Source organism: Typopeltis vanoorti, chromosome 2 (assembly GCF_054136105.1).
Source record: "Typopeltis vanoorti isolate ZY-2024b chromosome 2, IOZ_Tvanoo_1.0, whole genome shotgun sequence".
NCBI classification, from domain to species: domain Eukaryota; kingdom Metazoa; phylum Arthropoda; class Arachnida; order Uropygi; family Thelyphonidae; genus Typopeltis; species Typopeltis vanoorti.
In genome coordinates this window covers 47,559,581-47,579,910 of record NC_143550.1, presented here as the reverse complement: position 1 = coordinate 47,579,910, position 20,330 = coordinate 47,559,581, and the positions used below count along the sequence as shown (strand labels likewise).

The 20,330-nt window shown below is 34.7% G+C and overlaps 1 protein-coding gene across 2 annotated transcripts in view; it reads left to right on the top strand.

Annotated features, from left to right (window-relative positions):
- The first annotated feature begins 245 nt into the window (after positions 1-245).
- The window catches only part of LOC150108985 (uncharacterized), a 275,662-nt gene continuing 255,577 nt past the window's right edge, over positions 246-20,330 (top strand). For both annotated transcript variants that reach the window (XM_090411204.1, XM_090411197.1), the window contains exons 1-3: positions 246-601; positions 3,683-3,748; positions 13,104-13,221. In XM_090411204.1, the coding sequence (XP_090267330.1) occupies positions 265-601; positions 3,683-3,748; positions 13,104-13,221 (521 nt within the window). In that variant the 5' untranslated portion in view covers positions 246-264. The remainder of the gene's footprint in view (positions 602-3,682; positions 3,749-13,103; positions 13,222-20,330) is intronic.

The following is a 20,330-nucleotide window of genomic DNA, read 5'->3' as shown; positions in this document are numbered from 1 at the left end:
AAAGTTCCAAAGTCAGAACCAGCTGAAACAGCACAGTGTTCCCAGAGTACCACTGAAGGAAATGACATTGTCCCAACGTCCAAGTCCGTTGTTAATTCGTCCGTTGCTATCAAAGTACCCGAGAAGTCAATATTAGCCAGTGGAACAGTTGGTGTGTGCCATCCAAATAGTGCTTGTAATGATTCAAAATCTACACTACTTTCAAGTCCATCAAAAAGTCAATCTGCTAATCCATCAAGTGTTACTGTTCTGCATCCTAAGGAAATGCCAACAAATGAAAGATGCATAACTCAGAGATCACACAAAAGTCCCATTTTGAGCTTTTCTCCTAACTCCTCCTCACCTCAAGCCAAAACCAGTGTGTCTCATGAGTCATCTAGTCTTGGAGCTAAGCCTTTAAAAGCTGAAAGACCTGGTCTAAAGCGAGGGAAACTTGGAGAGTCAGTAAAAAATTCTCATGGAAATAGAAGTGTTATGTCATCCTCTTTGACAAGCTTAGCTGTGAATCTGTCTAAAGCAATTGTTCTACCTAAGGATGGACAAGCTACTCAGAACTCTACGTCAGCAACAGCAACTTCAACAGTCATGATCCCTGGGACAGGTAAGATGATATTTCTCATTATAGTCTAATTGCATATTTTTAATAACTGTTACTTTCTTTTATAATTTCAAGTATATTATCATGGAGACAAATTTTCAGTGTTTCCAATGACTTGCATACAGTTTTAGTTAATTAAAAAAAGGTCTATAAATAATGTGAGAATGATTGTGCTAACCTCTGAAGTAATATCTAGTTTCTAGTACAGGTAACCCTCGTATAACGCAGATGTTAGGTTCCATAGAAATGCCGTGTTATATAAATTGCGTTATGCGAGACTCTGATCACATAGAAAAGTAGGTTATGTTCCGAAATCGTTTTTTTTTTTTTTAATTATATAAACAACGACATATCCAACAAAAGTATACTTTTATTTAATTCAGGTAATTCAGTAAGTTAAGAAAACATAAACTGTGAAACAAATACATAGTATAAACTTATAAAAATTATAAATTGTACATAAACTTCATTACACATAATACATAAATGTTTTAGGCAAAATAAATTAAAGCTCATATTTTAATCATCATCACTGTCTTCAAAAATAACATTTCAGAGATATTCTTTATTTATAAGTGGCCGGACGTCTCATCACTTGAAATCTCTTGGACATCATTTGCATAATTCTCATCAGTGGTGCACCCAGAGGGGGGGTCCTCCCCCCAAAGAACAAAGGAAAAAGTTTCCAAAATCTTTTCCTAATTAAAATTCATTTTTTTAAAATTTATATTGTGTTGTATCTTCTATTTCTATACTATTTATCAATCAGCGATCATTGCAGATGCCCAGTCATAGGTCGTATGCGATGAGTAGTGTGTATTCTCAAATTATCTACTCAACTCCCCCCCCCACACACAAGATTAAATCCTGAGTGCACTACTGATTCTCATTGCCTACTTCGACTGGTTTAGTTATCAAGAAGTCAGAAATAAGACTTTGCTTACCACCATGCTGCAATTTTTTTATTAAGTTCATATAGAGCTAAACAAATATCCAATTGTCTCATGTATTTTCCGGAGCCCTCCACTGAGAAATCACTATCCGTAAAATATCTTCCTAACTTTCTTGCCAACTCCAATCCTTCTGCTAATTTCTTTAAACTGAATTATTTAACGGATTCATCACAATCAGAATCTTCGGCAGGACTTTCCCCGTCATATGGTTCGACGTCATCTATTAACTGTACCAGTTCCTCCTCATTTAAAAATATTTCTGCATCAATTAATTCACTAGTTTAATTTTTGACCATCGCAGAAGCCCTCTAAATGACCATTAATATAAAAATAAATTTTTTACATAAAAAAAGCATTACATATTGTATGTAACTCACCAGAAAATAAAGTGCTCAGCTTGAGATTAACACACTTATGATTTTTAATGTGCTTTCCTGGCCGAAAATAAAGACAATTTTCAACAATAAACACATTATATGGTAAACAATTGATGTACCATGTATGCTAAAGGGTATATGCATGTATGTAATGTACATGTGTAATATATATGTACATACGTAATGTAACATACATTATGTTCATATGTATGTAACGTACATACGTATGTTACATATGTAATGTACTTTACATACGTAACTTACTTATAACTACATAAATACTTATAAATTCGTTACTTATAACTACATGCACGATATGGGCAGATGCAAATTTATCGATGATAAAATTTGATTTTTAAGTCGCGCGGTGAAAAATATATGAAAAGATAAAGGGTTACTACAATTTGTAGACTGTGTTATATTGAAACCGTGTTGTATAAGTACCGCATTGAACAAGGGTTACTACAATATGTAAACCACGTTATATTGAAACAGCGTTCTGTAAGTACGACGTTATACGAGGGTTACCTGTAATATTATTTACTGTCTAATGACAAGACAGGATGAAAAGTCACAAATTTCGGAAACATTTTTATCTATCTTTCATGTAGTTTTCAGAAATGGTTTCAGAAGTTCATTAGTAAGTTTAATTCAAATCATTTAAATCTAATTAAACCTTGAAAAAAAAAGTAAACTTTATTGTGTCAATTACAGAAAATTTATTTTTAAAAAAGTTGAATCAAAATTTTTGTTTCCCTTTTCAATTTTTTGTAAGATTTTCAACTTTAATAATTTAATTGTTTTCATCCACTTTTTCTGATTTTAAGTTTTGACTGTCATAATAAAGCATATTCCTTTATTAATTCACACTAATTTCAGAGTATCTCTGGAATTTTGGATGAATCTTGGTTAGATTTCTGTATATTGTGTGCATTTACTTGCTATAGCTGATATTAAAAGAGAGGAAATCTTTTTTTTTTTTTTTGAGATGTTCAGGATACTTACAAGTTGGCCTATAGTCCTGTGAGATCTATTGCTATGCTTTCATTTGGTATGGAAGTTTGGATAAATCAGTTTTAAAAGTAATAAAATTCATGCAACACAATTCAGAGTGCTACCAGTGGACTGTTGCAGAGGACTTACTGCATTACATTAAAGAATGTGATGCTTATCTGAAGTGAATCATGTTTATAAATGAAGCAACCTTCTACATAAGTCAATAGACATGACATGCATTTATGGAATAGTGAATATTCATATGCTGTTAAGAGAACATCTGTGAGTCCAAAATTCAGTATTTAGTGTGGGTTAAAGCATGACTATATAATTGGTTCATTGTTCTCTTGCAAGTAGAGGTTCGATTTCATTTGGACTGTCTGTTTGGGTATTCTTCAGCTTTATGTAGTTTCTCAGGTAAACATGTAGTTTCAGCACCTGAAACTACATGTTTACTTTTCTGTTTGGTTGGGTACCTGAATCATGATTTTTTTTGTAGAGAGATTTGACAGAAATGGTTCAAACTCTTGGCCATCTCCAGACATCCACCTCTTCATTGAGATGGATGTCTAGAGCACAATGAAGGACTATTAAATGTTTTTTTTTTAAAAAAAGTTCATTAAAAGCTAATCCCCCCCCCCTTTTTTTGTCTCTGTGTATCTCTGAACCTTTGTTCAGAGATAGACATAAATGTTTCATAGAACTACATCATAGGTATCATATATAATAAGAAATGTTTTTTATTTATTTTGTTATAGTAAACCCTTGTATTCCTGTTGGAATAGCAATAGCACAGCAACGTCAAGATACAGCTACAGTATTTGGTAAGTAACTGTATACAGTTCGGTAATATTTATTATTATTGTTGTATGGGTATCTCATCATTGGAGATCCACACTAACCACTATTCATGCAATACCTATCATATTTATCCACAAATTCGTTCACTGTCAGAGCACTCACAACTACCTCTGGCAATCCATTCTACATATTCATCACTCTCCCAGTAAATATCTAGTTCATACATCCTTACTAACTGCACTCATACAAACTTCCAGAGATGATCCCTTGTTCTCTCCTTACTCATCATATATCAAAAAATTTCTTTTATGCCAATCTTATAGAACCCCTTTAGTAACTTATAAGTGTCTATCATGTCCCATCTCTTTTGCCTTTCAACTAAAATCTGCAACCTGCATAAGGGAGCATTCCAGACCTTTCATCACCTTGGTCACTCATCTCTAGATCCTCTCCACCACCTCCTAATTGCAAAGAAACTCAGGTGACCAAATCTGTGCACAGTAGTCAGGATGAGGTTGAAATCCCACTTATATAGCAGGAGGTTATTATTCCACTTTATAAGTGAGATAATAACCTCCCTATATTTGCTTTGTATGTTTTTACATCAAAGTAATTATTTGAGCTATTTTGTCAACTTTTGCAGTGTGCCCTTCGAACTTCAACTAACTGTCCACCATCTCTCCCCCCAATCCCAAGCTTCATAAATTTTGTGCAACCCAGTACCATGAATATGATACAAGTAAGCTTTTTATCCCAAAGCACATAACCATACATTTGCAACATTAAATTGATAACCATTATCTTTGTCCATGATACCAATTTATTTAAATAATTTTTCACGATATCCACGTTACCTTTATGAACCCTTTACCCTCCCCAGTTCTGCATCATCAGCAAATAAGTGAATAACAACACACCTTATATCATCTGCATACAAATTAAAGAGTGGTGGCCCTAGTACAGAGCCTTGAGGGACTCCACTAGTCACCCTTGTTTGCCTTGATTCCACTCCACCATATACTACTTTCTGGTGTCTGTCTGCCTGTCATCCACTTTCCTATCCTGCTACCAGATTCATATCCATTCCCATTTGCTCCAACTTATGTAACAATTTTCTGAATAGTGGTCTGTCAAAAGTCCAGCAGTGTCATGACACACACATTTTCTTATTCATTTCCACATTATTAAAATGTGATTAAATTACTAAGGCAGAACCTACCTTTTACAACTGTCTGCCATAGAAGTAATTAATTGATATTCCTATCCACCCATTCCTAATTTTATCCTTAAACAACTTTTCCAATACTTTAACTATCACTCCCGAGTTACTATTTGGTCTTTAATTTGCTACTTCTATCTTGAAGCCTCCTTTATGTAATAAAATTATCTTACCCTCCTTCCACTCTCTTGGAACATTGCCAGAGCTGCGACTCAGATTAAACAAGTTCATTAGAGGTCCTGCTAGTTCTTTTGCACATTTTTGTAGTACATAGCTGGCATCCATCTAGTCCCACTGCTGTATTCACATTAATATTTTTCAATATGCTGAGCAACTACAGTTTATGTACCTCACTTCACCCTTCAGTTACTGCAACGTGATTGCTTAATAGCTCAACTGTTTCTTCTGCTTCTGTCACTTTCCTATCAATTGTACTGATTAAAGTTATCCTTCCATAATCATCCTTTCTCTTACTCACACTACCTTAGCAAAAAAACTTTTTTGGATTTACTTTCGCCTACTTCACTAGTCTTCTCTTGTAATCTAATTTAGCCTTCCTTATCATACTAGTCACATTTCTTGCCTGTGCTGTGGATATCGTGTATTGCTTACAAGCATGCTGATCATCAGTTTCTTTATATTTCCTCAAAAATGTTTTCTCTTTTTGCAGCTCCTGCTTTATATCACTACTCATCCATTTAACCTGTACTTATTTAGTTTATTCTCCTGACCTTGGTGCATTCTGATTCTACCTCTCTCAAACAATCCCTGACCACTTCCCATGCATTGCTGATATTCTTTTCTTGTAACTTCTTATGCCATAGCATTATTCCATTCTGCCTACTAAGGTGTTTTTCTTTTTGTCATAATCACCAGGTTTGTAGCTCCATATAAACCCTTTGTTGACTGACCCCCCCCCCCCAGAACAAGCATCCATGGTCACTTTTCCAATTTCATGCTGAGTTGCTACCATGGATAGATCTGATGTTGTTACTAAATTCAACCCCTGGTTCCTCCATCATATATTGTTTCTGGTAATTATCCCTTAGTAACTCTATGCCATGTGCCCTTCCCTCCTTCTAATCTATATCTCTATAGTTGAAGTCCTTCCATAATAATTGATGAGTCTGCACTAATTGTGCTAATTTGCATGGTATCCACATCTTCCTCTGGACCTCCTGGTCTAGAGGAGCAGCTAACAATAGATTTTGTCCTGTTGGCCTCTATCTCACACCAGGTAGCCTCAAATGAACCATTTCTCAGATCTAAAATCCTCCTATTTTCTATTTCTCTTTTTGTTGGTTGAAGTTTTTCAGCTGTTATTAGTAATACCCCTCCTACTGTCCTACTTCCCTCCATCCTCTCTGAAAATACAATACTCCTTACATTCCAACCCTGTGAGTACATCATTTTCTACCAACCAGATCAACACTTTCTCCAAACATCTAACTACAAAACCATTCAAATGCAGCCTATCAGGCACATATAAGTTCTTTTGTTCATCAAATTCACTTCATACATCTATATTATTATTATTACCCCAAGACCTCATGGAGTCTGGGAAGTCCTTTTATCACACACACACACACACACATACACACAGCTCATCATACTGTGTCTTAAACACACTCAAACTCCTTGCAGACACCCCACTCTTAGGCAAGGCATTCCAATCATTTACAACTCTGCATGAAAAAAACCTGCTTCTCACTCCCCTACTCACACCCTCTTTATACAGTTTCCAGGGATGACCTCTGGTTCTCCCCCCGATCTCCCATTATTTTCTGTAGAACTTTTCCAGCATTGATCCTATAACAACCCCTTACTGACTTGTGGGTCTCTATCATATTTCCCCTCTTCCTCCTGTCCACTAGACTCTGCAAATTACATCTTCTCAATCTTTTCTCATACTCGACATTCCAGAGGTTAGAAACTACCTTAGTCAGTCGCCTTTGGGCCTTTTACAAAAGAGACTGACTAAGGTACTGTTAGAGTGCTACTAAGATACTGTTAGAGTACTATTGCATAAGTTGTACACATTTCTCCTGCACAATCATCCCATCAACTCATTAGAAATAATGGCCCTTTTCAATTCTCTACTATTATACTGATGCAGCATATTCACATTCTTTACTTTTTCTCTTCATTTTCACTTGTTTCAGAATCCCTTTTGTATCTTCTCTCATTGCATATTTCTCATATTTCAAATCATTTGCGCCTGCCAAAGCAATAATTATAGAACTTTGAAGATAGAAATTAGCAATTCGGATTTAAAATTTGGTTTAAGACCCTCTACCTAATTAATTACCCTCTCTCGCTTACCTTAAAACTTATTAATCATTTTGTTGATGGTAGCACTCCATTCCTCTTCTTCCTTTAACAAAGCTTACAGTGTTCACATGAATCAACCTTCAACCACAAGCAGTGTTGTAAATAGTAATCTCCTTGCTGTTGTCCATTGAGACCAGGATAATCTAGTGAACTTCAGTTCTACCAAAATTCAGTCTTGTCTTATTTCTCATAACGAAACTCTCACTTTATTCCCTTTCCTCTTGATAAATGTTCAGACTTCTAGTCAAGATTAGAGTACTTTTCTTGAACTGACTTACACCTACCTATATAGCATATATAGGTAGGTGTAAGTCAAAAAAAAAAACCTCCAAAAAAAAAAATACTTGGTTTCCTCCTCTGTTAGAGTACTATTGCATCTATTAAAGTGGTAAATCCACATAATAGATTTTCCTTCCCTCTCTGATAATATTCTCTTAGATGTTCTGTTTCTGCATTAAGATAATTTCATGGGTGCTGCTCCAACAAACTGGCACCACCACCAGTCCTGCACTATATTTATATATGTAAAAGTGTGAACAATTGCTGACCATCATTCATACATAGCTCAGCATCAAACTTATGTAGCCAACTTCTCATCCTCCTCTTTCCTTTTATTTGTTTTTATTCTTTAGAACAGCATTCCCCAGGGACTTCTGCTGTTCAAGAAACACATTAACAGGTTCCTTCTTTTTCCCTAACCACTTGCCAAACATGGCACTATTACAGAGAATTTTGACTTGTAAGAGCTTCTGATGTGAGGGATTATATGCAGGAAATGATATATGTAGAATTACAAAATAGGATGTTACAATTTAGAGGGCAGTTGAAACAGTACATGGCATAATTAATTGAAGAGAGAAATTATAAATTGGGTATTACATGCTATCAGTGAATATTAGACTGATGTGGAACTGCATTATTCAAAGTTAAAAGGATAAAGCAGGAAAGTTAAATTGATGAAAGGTTATCATTAAGTAAGAATGGTATCAAAAGATGGTGATGTTTGGAGAATATATTCAGGAAGGAGATAAAAGGTGTGTTAGAAAAACAAAACACAGGGTAGAAGAATCATTGCTGTGATAAGGAAAGAAAATCAGCCATTGGATACTTTGAGCTACTCTTCTATCACATAGTAAATAAAAGGATGAAAGATTATAGAAGAATAGCTTTGTGGGCAGCAGCAAAGTGAATGCAGGGGAAATAGCTTAATTCTTCTTCTTCCACCTCTTCATCCCTCCCACCCTAGGATGGCTTATTTCCTCCAGTTAGGGGATTTAATGCAGCCTCCTTGCCAGTCTGCTAGTACCTTCTCTAAGGATAGGTATATTATATCAGGACTGGTTTGCTTGTTTGTGGGAGAGAACAACCTCATTTATCGCAAGATAGAAAAACTTTCACCTCATTATGAGACTGGCTAACTCAACTCACCTTCATTTGAAAATCTTTGACAGGATTCAAAACCTAAGTGTTTGCAACCAGAGGACAAACACCATAACACCCTCTTGACTGAATTAAAGAAGGCCATGTTGCTTAAGTACTGAATGAAACTTTTTTTGCTCTGATTTTGTGTGTAGCCAGTAGTTACAATAATACTACATTCTTGCCATCCCTTATGTTGTAAAGCTATTACATCCCTTATATCTGAGGGTAGCCAAAATGTTATGTACCTTATCCAATCCTTATCTACCTAAAGACATAGTTCCTCCTTTGACACTGCAGATTGTATAAAGTGTTTGCAAATTAGCCTGATTTGGAAATGCAGGTAGAATTGTAGAAATGCACATATACCCATCATTACAGCAACTTAGGTTCTAGCAGACCATGTCTTGAGCATCCTTTCACATAAGGTTTGATAGAACAATGATTAAATAGCAAGTCATTAGAAATATGAAAGGCTGTTTTTGAGTTCAAAAAGGATAAAGGATTAATGTGATTTCATTTTTATATTTGAGCTTAATATTAAAACAAGCATACTGAACATTATAAACCATTCAGTTGCAGAAGAATAAGGGATTCATTTCAGATTATGAGAAATGTTAAATTATCCCACTCTCATCTTATCTTCTTAGACTCATCTTCTTAGACTTATCTTCTTAGATTTATCCCGAACACCCATACAGGGTGTTCGGGATAAATTTGACAGTTTCGTAAGGAAAAAGAAAATCTTCTTTGTATCTATTAAATTTAATGAATTGACAAAAAAACATTACAGGCAGAGTTAATTACAATACTATCAACAAGATTTACTCAAAATAACCACCATTAGCATCGATCACAGCTTCAATTCTGCTTCGGAACCTCGAACAAGCTGATGCTACAGTCTCCCTGGGAAGGGCCGCAAAAACTGTTTTAATTTTATCCATTAACTGGGCTTTTGTATTACTGGAAGTGCGATTGGTGTCTTTTTCAACTGCGCCCCATACAAAATAATCCATGGGGTTAAGGTCTGGGGAGTTTGGAGGCCAAACATTTGGACTGGTGAAGTCGTAGAAATTTTCAGACAACCATTTTTGACTTTTCCCAGAGGTGTGGCAAGGGGCCGAATCCTGCTGCCATACATACGGCCTACCATTGGCTACCCTTGTTATCCAGGGCTTGACTACAGTTAGCAACTCCACGAACAAAGCCCGAATTCCAATGCCAGGGTTCTTCAACACCTGTTCCTGCAGATTTGCGAGGAATTCTGCTGTACGAACGCAATCAGATCGTCTGCTAGGGATCTTTCTTCTTGCTACATCCTCGTAGTCACCATTGCAAGTCTCTAGTTCATGCCTGATTGTTTTTACTGTATTCAGGGAGCATTGGGCAGCAGTCGTAATATCCTTATTTTGATGGCGGGCACGAATCATCATGATACAAGTTATTCTCTTCCATGATTCAGGTGGGTTCCAGCTATCCATCCTTTCTGACATCTTGTATATGAATGAAGAAGGGTCCAAACTTTTAAATGAAGAGAAGTGTGTGTTAATACATGTAACTTACGGAAAAATATAATTAATTATAAATATGTCAAATTTATCCCGAACACCCTGTATATATATATATATATATATATATATATATCAGTGGCATTGCCTTTCCCTTTTGGTTGGGTGTGCTGTCATAGCTTATGCAACCCGTGCTACAAAATTCACATCAGTTGGACCGTATGATTGCATTTTTATTGATGTATGAAAGTTTTAAGAGTGTATAGTCCATCAGTGCTCATCTTAATTGGTCTAATGCAATTAATTGTAGGATAACTTTGAATACTTTAATAATTAATGGTAACCCAATCTGCACAGAGTGGGGGACAATGTGTTTGTTTTAAAATACTGTATATTAGAAAATAGTAATGAAGGAGAATGCTATATTTGGTTGGTATATTTCAATTACTCAAAGATGTAAAATTTGGAAGAGGAGGATGAAACTTACCTCCTTCGACAATAGTGTTTCCCATTATAAACATAAGCAAAAAAGTTATAAATTTATCTAAAATTATATGTTAAAAACTTGTCTATATTATATATAAAAACTTGCTTACCACGTCAGTTCATACTTCACACATGCAAAACAGGTGAAACGCAGAAAACAAAAACAGCAACTCATGACAAATGATAACATTCAATTGGATTGGTTGACACAATAACGAATCACATCTTCTGGGTGCTGTTGTCTTAGAGCTCACCCTGCCTCACCTTCTAAGTGGTTTAAAACTACTAGAACACAAAGAATTTGACTTGCTGTGCCATCTGTACATCTTATCAAAGGGCTCAAAGGTATATGTATTTGAATGCACACCTGGACTATTAACACAAATGTGATACAATATTTATGCATCGAAAAGTACTCTCTTTATGAAGCATTAGTATATTGTGTTTACTTTTAGGAATCATGTGACGTCTGGAAACAATTAGGAGAGTCTTTAATGAAAATAAATGCTATTCAATAGATGAGCACCACACACACACCCAGCACACCCTGAATATTCGCCCCTGATATATATATAGATATATATATATATCTATATATATATATGATTTTAAAAGTCATCATCATGTAGGAAGTTTTTTTCACTTCGTTGTAAATTAAATTAAACTTGCCAAGAAATTATATTCTTTTGAATATAAATGTGAAGTGTTTATACTGGGATAGACTAGATGTGAAAATGAAATGAAAAAGAGGAAACTGTGTTGGTTAGCAAGCATAATGTTTAAAAATGAGAGGAAGTGAAGCATGGTCACTCTTCCAGGAAATAAGACAAGATTGTGTTTTTGTAATATTAAAATTCACTAGCTTATCTTCATTCCACTTAAGAAATGGTGTTCGTGGCATTGGCCACAGATCTTGAATTGAGCTTGAGTCATCTGAGCACTACAAGGTTTTGTAAATGGAAAAAGGGAAGTGGAATTATATCATCAGCAAAGATATAAATAGTATTGAATATGAGTGAGAGAAGATTAATGATGTATTGGAAAAAGAGTGTAGGTAAAAGCATAAAAGATCAAAAATTTGACAGAAAGGAACTATCCACCATGATATGGAGTGTATGACCAGAGAGGAGCTGGTAATCCACTCCAGAAGAATAGAAGTTAAACACTAAATTGGTAGTTTTGAAAGAAAGCTATAACCAGACTTGGTCATCTGCCTTAGAAATATGAACAGTGACCACATGAGAGTCTCCATATCTTTCCATGGCTTGTGTCCAAAGGTGAGTAAGCTTAGTATATGTGCTGTAATATGACAGCAGAATCCATATTAGTGATCACTAATTAAACTGATTAAGGCCTTTAATTAGTGGACTTAGATGACTTATGGACACAATGCTCATGCATGAAGTGCCCAGACTTTGATCAGTGAGTTGCCACCATAGTTTCCCCTGAAAGCTGTTATATTCGGACTCGTACTATGCACAAACTAGCAGAGTAAGCAGCTACGGAATCATTTGCCAGCTGATCAGGAAGCCTCCTGAAGCATTATTAAGGTTAAATCTGATATATATATATATATATATATATATATATATATATATATATATATATATATATATATATATATATACACACTGTCTGGTGGTCAACCTGTGAATACTGCTTTACCATCGAATGGCGTAGGTAAGTGCTGGCTCCCAAATTGTATACTTACAGTGTTGAGAGCATGCCCAGTGTGTCCATAATCCATACTCCATATAAGAAACTGAGGGGACAAAAACCAGAGACCCTGCTGTAGAGACAAAATATGGCATTAGTCATGTCACACCTCCAGTTAACAGGGTCATAGTGCTTCACTGAACAGTGAAATTCATCTACTAACTAGAGGTCTAGTTGGCATTTTCTCCATTTAGGGAATATATGCTTTATGGTCTACCTTCCTATGGTTGGTAGGCCATCCCATACCTACTATAGGAAGGTGGTGTTGACTTGGCTGAGAGAGGCCATATATTATACATCGGCAACCAGTTAATTGCCCAAATGCAATGGTGCAATGTGCTTTTTTTTCTTTCTTTCAAAACTTGTACTGTCCTAGTTGGTCAATTAAATAGTAGTTGCATTTTCTAACCAGGCTAGAGGTTCAAATCCCACTTTTTTTTGTGAATATCTTTAGTGATAAAATGTTTATTGCCTAGTGTAAGACCATTCTGACCCTATTTATTTGTGACTGACATCACTACTGAGGTTTGTGAATGTCTACATGTGATAGATAATTTTTCGTCTTTAGAACAGATAACTTTTAAAATCACGTCATGAGAACTGTATATTTAGATTTTAATATTTTCTTTGAAATTTGTGGCAGTAAATTGGATAAATGATGCCCTGATATCTATCTCACTGTAAATATAATTACTTTAGGTAAATCTCAGGCAGCTCATGCAAATGTCACATCAGATGCCTCCAACTGCATCACATCAACAAATCATCTGACTTCTTCTGTAGTACCAGAGAGTATTAGTCAAGAAGAGAGTATAAGGTATGTGCACATTTTTATGCACTATTGTAGATATTGTCTTATTGCATTTGGCAAGAGAGTGTCATTACACACAGTCTGTTTGTATTACAGTATAAACACATTTGAACTGTTCTTATAAATAAAAAAAAAATACTGTGCCTAGAAAACTCTTTCTTATTTCAGCATAGAAACTGGATGAATAGGTATACAGTATTAACTAAAAGTACTACATAAGCATCTTTATTATATAGTATGTTGAATTTTGTTTACTTTGTTTATTCACAGAACATTATAGTTATCATTGTCATCACAACTTCATGGAATCAAGATTGATTATATCACTCATCATGGAAAATAAAACAACTTTTCTGTTCTTTTGTTTGTATTCTCCTTACATAACTTGCAGGAGAGACGCCTCTATTATTTTTGTTGTCTCCATTTTGTGAATTATCTGTTATGTATTAACTCACTATTAACCCACTCATTTTCTTCTTATCTATTGAATGTCTTTGGTCATTCTTTTAGTATGTATGCTCTTTCTAAAATCTCTTCATTGTCCTGAAAACTAAATTATTAAATGTGTATATATATATATATATATATATACAGTAGTTTAAATGTAGCATGATTGATTATACAGCAAACTAGTAGTCTTTTTATATCTATGCATCCATCCTCATAAGCATTAAGTCATTGATTTATCTTGACAGTTCTCAGAATGTACTTCCAAAACTTCGGCTCCTTTTCCATCATCACTACAGCTACCTTATTTTCTTCTTCTCCTGTCCATCCTACCAAATCAATATACAGCATTTCATCCTTGCTTTACAACTTGTAAATGAATTCACTTAGCAAAAAATCACTGAATTGAAAGCCAATCATATTTCCACACTATGAACAAATACTAGTTATAACATCAGCTCCAATCCTCACATCTGATATGTAAGTCCAGTTTTCATTGGACCCGCATATCAGATCTCTCAATGACTCCTTAGGCTCCTTGAAAGTGTGACGTAATAGTAAAAATAATATTTTAACGTGTATATAATTACATAACTTTGCTGGGATGAAACAATTTTCAGTTCAAGACTTGGAATGTAATCAGACTGTTTCAATATTACGATAATATTCCTTTCAAACTGGATGAAATTTAATAAAGTTTTTGCAGGCGTAAACTTCTATGGCTAATTGGTTCAAAAGACATATTTCGGTGATTACACCACAGTTTTTTATTATTTAGTTGTATAAAACACTGAAATAATAGTTCCCGACAAGTTTCGTAAATCGTAGGATTTACATCTTCAGGGGTAAATAGTATAACTTAAAGTTTAAACAAGAGAATTAATAAATACAAATCATAACCGTCTGGCTATTCATAAAACTCAAATAACAGAATGCAGATATATAACGTTATTGACGTCGAACAATACTGGACGATGTCACGTGTGCTTGTTCTCGTTCATACAGTCCGAGCTCAGATTGAGGTAGATTTTTTATTAGAGCTGACCACACTTGATGGAGAATTAAACCTTGATTTTTATTGCATTGGGTTGGGTTTTTTAGCATATTAGCAGCTTCTTTAAATTTTCTTATATAGCTGTTGTTTTCTATGTATGACATCGTCGTTTTTTGCCAGAGTACATCGTGTCCAGTGGAAGTGGTATGGAAAGCAAGACCCGTTTTTTGTTCTCTTTTGTATTGTACGTCTTTTTGGTGTTCAGCCATGCGTATTTCTCCAGATCTTCCTGTCTGTCCTACGTAGCAAATCCCGCAAGAGCAATGGATTTTGTAGACTCCTGGTTTTTTAAGAGGATGATGAGGTGGTTTTGGTGGATGTAGGAATCTTGAGATTTTTTCCATAGGAAGGAAGGCTACTTTTATGTTGTGTTTGTTCATTAATTTGGCTAGCTTGTCTGTAACATTTTTGACATAAGGAAGCGAGATTGCGTTTTTGTAATCCTGTTTTATTGTGTTGTTAGCTGGAGGCATTTTAAGGATTCTATTGATGGTTTTTGTTTCATATCCATTCTGTTGGAGGATTTGTGTTAAGTATTTTAGTTCTTCATTACATCTTTCTTGTGTGCTGGAGATATTGTATGCTCTGTCTCGAAGAGTTTTAATTAAGCTTATTTTTTGTGAAGGATGGTGGTGTGAGGTTGCATTCAGAAATCTTCCAGTGTTTGTCGGCTTCCTATATACTGAGAAGGAGAGTTTACTTTCTTCATTAACTTCTAATAGAATATCCAGAAAAGGAAGTTTTTTATTTTTTTCTTGTTCTAAAGTGAATTTTATGGTATTGTGCAAATTGTTTAGATAATCTTTGAAATTGATAAGTTCATCTGTTGTTCCACTGAATATGATGAAAATGTCGTCCACATAGCGTAGCCATATTTTTGGTTTTTTATGGTAATTCTTAAGAGCATTGTTTTCAAATTTTTCCATAAATAGGTTTGCTAATACCGGTGATAATGATGAACCCATGGCCAGCCCTTCTTTTTGTTTCCAGATTCTATCTTTATAGGTGAAAAAAGTATTGTTTATACAATGTTTAAAAAGATTCAAGATGTCCGGAGGGAAGAGGTCTTCTAGGAGATTCAAAATTTCTTGTCTCGGGACGTTTGTAAACAAGCTGAATAAAGATATACCTTTAAGACCAATAGTAGATGGAAGAAATTCACCGACTTCCAACTTGGCGAAATACCTCACCAACATGATCTCACAACATATAGGAAAAACATCTTCATAAAAAATAGTAAACATTTCATAGAAAAAGTGAAAGATATACATATTGGTCCAACAGACATCTTAGCAAGTCTCGACATTATCAGCTTGTTTACAAACGTCCCGAGACAAGAAATTTTGAATTTCCTAGAAGACCTCTTCCCTCCGGACATCTTGAATCTTTTTAAACATTGTATAAACAATACTTTTTTCACCTATAAAGATTGAATCTGGAAACAAAAAGAAGGGCTGGCCATGGGTTCATCATTATCACCGGTATTAGCAAACCTATTTATGGAAAAATTTGAAAACAATGCTCTTAAGAATTGCTATAAAAAACCAAAAATATGGCTACGCTATGTGGACGATATTTTCATCATATTCAGTGGAACAACAGATGAACTTATCAATTTCAAAGATTATCTCAACAATTTGCACAACACCATAAAATTCACTTTAGAACAAGAAAAAAATAAAAAACTTCCTTTTCTGGATATTCTATTAGAAGTTAATGAAGAAAGTAAACTCTCCTTCTCAGTATATAGGAAGCCGACAAACACTGGAAGATTTCTGAATGCAACCTCACACCACCATCCTTCACAAAAAATAAGCTTAATTAAAACTCTTCGAGACAGAGCATACAATATCTCCAGCACACAAGAAAGATGTAATGAAGAACTAAAATACTTAACACAAATCCTCCAACAGAATGGATATGAAACAAAAACCATCAAGAGAATCCTTAAAATGCCTCCAGCTAACAACACAATAAAACAGGATTACAAAAACGCAATCTCGCTTCCTTATGTCAAAAATGTTACAGACAAGCTAGCCAAATTAATGAACAAACACAACATAAAAGTAGCCTTCCTTCCTATGGAAAAAATCTCAAGATTCCTACATCCACCAAAACCACCTCATCATCCACTTAAAAAACCAGGAGTCTACAAAATCCATTGCTCTTGCGGGATTTGCTACGTAGGACAGACAGGAAGAGGAGAAATACGCATGGCTGAACACCAAAAAGACGTACAATACAAAAGAGAACAAAAAACGGGTCTTGCTTTCCATACCACTTCCACTGGACACGATGTACTCTGGCAAAAAACGACGATGTCATACATAGAAAACAACAGCTATATAAGAAAATTTAAAGAAGCTGCTAATATGCTAAAAAACCCAACCCAATGCAATAAAAATTAAGGTTTAATTCTCCATCAAGTGCAGCTCTAATAAAAAATCTACCTCAATCTGAGCTCGGACTGTATGAACGAGAACAAGCACACGTGACATCGTCCAGTATTGTTCGACGTCAGTAACGTTATATATCTGCATTCTGTTATTTGAGTTTTATGAATAGCCAGACGGTTATGATTTGTATTTATTAATTCTCTTGTTTAAACTTTAAGTTATACTATTTACTCCTGAAGATGTAAATCCTACGATTTACGAAACTTGTCGGGAACTATTATTTCAGTGTTTTATACAACTAAATAATAAAAAATGTGGTGTAATCACCGAAATATGTCTTTTAATAAAGTTTGGCATTTAGGATCACTGCCAAAGTTCATGAAGTCACTTTGCTTTTTGTTTCAACAGGAACATTTTACAGCAGAATTAGGCTAAATAAAATTATATCTATGATACAATTATTATAATGATGAATAGTGTTATAGAAGAATGCACTTATGAGATACAACTGATGCAGAAAAATCAAGTTTCAAAAAAATGATAAAGATTGATAACTTACATGGTTAAAATATTTAGTTGATGTAAAGTTTTTGTCTTGGTATCAAAGGTATCTTTAGTAGAACTGAATAATGGAACTTTTAATGGAATTATTAACCCACCCTTTTTTCTTATTATCCACTGAATGTCTTGAGACTGGATGTTAATTTGGCCACTCTTCCAGTGAACTCTTTCCTATATATATATTTATATATATTTATATATATTTATTAGAATTTTACTGACTAGAACACTGAGATAAGACAAAAAACTTTAATTAGAGGTAAGCCTATCTGCTTCCCAACCAAAACGCTGCGGGTTCGAATTCTGCTGTGAGCATGGACGTTTGTGATTGTCTGTGGAAATACTAGTGGTGATGGTCGGTGGTAGATGGCGTTGGTGAAGTTCAGGTCAGTTGGTGGATTGAGTGGAGACAGAGCTGCAGAGCAGGTGCCCTCCCTCGATGAGTCTTTGGACTCCCTGGAGGTGTCTATAATAATAATAATAGAACATAACTAGTTTTGTCAGAATGCCAACTTCTTCAGGTGTACATACTATCACAAAAAACTGGACTGGAAAGTTAGCAAGATAAAAAATTAACTTCTCATATAAACAAGTTAGGAACAACAACAGTCAATAAAGTTCTAATATAAAAATGTCTACAATCTGAGTAAATACTCTTAATAATATATACTGTCTGACCATGGATATGAGACTCCTTGACACTTCTGCGTATGGTAGAAGAAGAAGGCGAATCCATTCTGATAATAGGTTAACCAGCACGTTTTGTGGTGTTTATTATTACACATCGGAAAATTATCTTTTCTTTTATGAAAATTCTAATTTTTAAAGTGGTAACTATTTTGCTTGTATAACAGTTGGAAAATTTCATGATTTTGTGTGTTGATGATGAATTCGTACATCACCTTATTCCTTTCTCCCCTTCAACATGAATTGACTCTTCTTGGCACCATGCCAGCTAGGGTTCTCAAAACTGTGGGCAGACTATATATATATATATATATATATATATATATATATATATATATATATATATATTTTTTTTTTTTTTTTTAAAGAATAAATATTTAATGACTTAAACCGAGATAAAATATAAAGTTTTAAAGAAAACTATACAACTAGTTTCAGCCTTTTACAGCCTTCTTCAGGTATCCACTAAAGGTAGAACACAGTAATAAAAATTGAAGTTACAAAAAACTGATAATTACAGGCAAAAAATGTAATACATAATTGACACAAAAACGTTGTATTTTTCAAGTTGTTCTATCTAACACGCTATTGTTTGTTGCATGCGAGCTTGCAATTTCTCATGAACGCCAGTATCGAACAACTGCAGCATGGCTATCAGGGATGCTGTAACTCAAATTACTGTTCAAATGTTCAGGATTTAGGAGGATTTCCCTGGACTTCATGATTTTCCTTTGAAACTCATCACTGCAATGGAAAATGTTTTCGGATTTATCCCAGCAAACTGAGTGACTCTGTAGATCATCATGAGGATTGTTTGAGAAAAGAACATGACGGGATAGGGCAGATGCATGTGATCTTTTATAGGAGATGTCTCTCTTATACTCCTCAATACGAAGTTCAACAGATTTGTTAGTCTATCCAAAATAAGGAATATTACAATTGCACCATTACTTGTAAACACCTGGATATTTCAGGTTGTGATGAATAGGCTTAGGGTGGCTTATAAGAGAACGGACTTTAGGGAGTGTAGTGAAAAACGTCCTGATGTTGTATTTTTTAAGGACTTTAGCCAATTTATTGGAGACTGAACTAATGTAAGGTATTGAGATGCTACCTTTAAAATCAGTAGTTTTCATAGTACACTGCCTAGGAGGATTCAGAAGAAATTTCTTAATCGTTTTTCAGAATATCCATTTTGTTTAAATATAAGAGAAAGGTGATTAATTTCTTTTTTGAGCTCATCTGGTTCATTTAAAAGAATGCGTGCTCTGTGTCCTAAGGTAGAAATAGTTCTGAGCTTTTGTGGTGGAAAGTGATGGGATTGACAGTGCAGATATGAGTGGGTTTTCTGTATATAGAGATTTTAAATCTATCAGAGCATCGTGTAAGAAATACATCCAGGAATGGAAGGCAGCTATTTGGTTGTTAAGATGATGAAGAAAATCCATGAGAGATGTGTGTCCGTGACTCCAGATGATGAAAATGTCATCAACATAACATCTCTAGTTTCAGCTTAAGTGAGAAGGACAATATGGCTTTCACTTCAAAATCTTCCAGGAAAATGTTTGCTATAACCGGGGATAAAGGGTTACCCATTGCTAGGCCTTGGTTTTGTTTGTAAATGGAGTCCCTATATCTGAAGTAGCCAGATTGAATACAATGCTTTAATAAGGTTTAAGGACTAAATCTCGGTTTAAGTCATATATATATATATATCGATGCAACAGATTTACTTGGTTATATGACATTATTAAAGAAATTTAATGATGATTTAATTGTCACTCGTCAGCTATCCAACTTAGGCGTATGCAAAATCATGTCGACGTGAACCTGTCAACAATATTATGGCATCCAGAATGCCTTCAAATGTCAGTAGTATCTTTGCAAATTACTTATAGTTGTTATTCTCTTGTAATGCATATTTTTGTATTTCTCTTTTCGTTTTATGCACCTGATGAGAAATCTTCTAA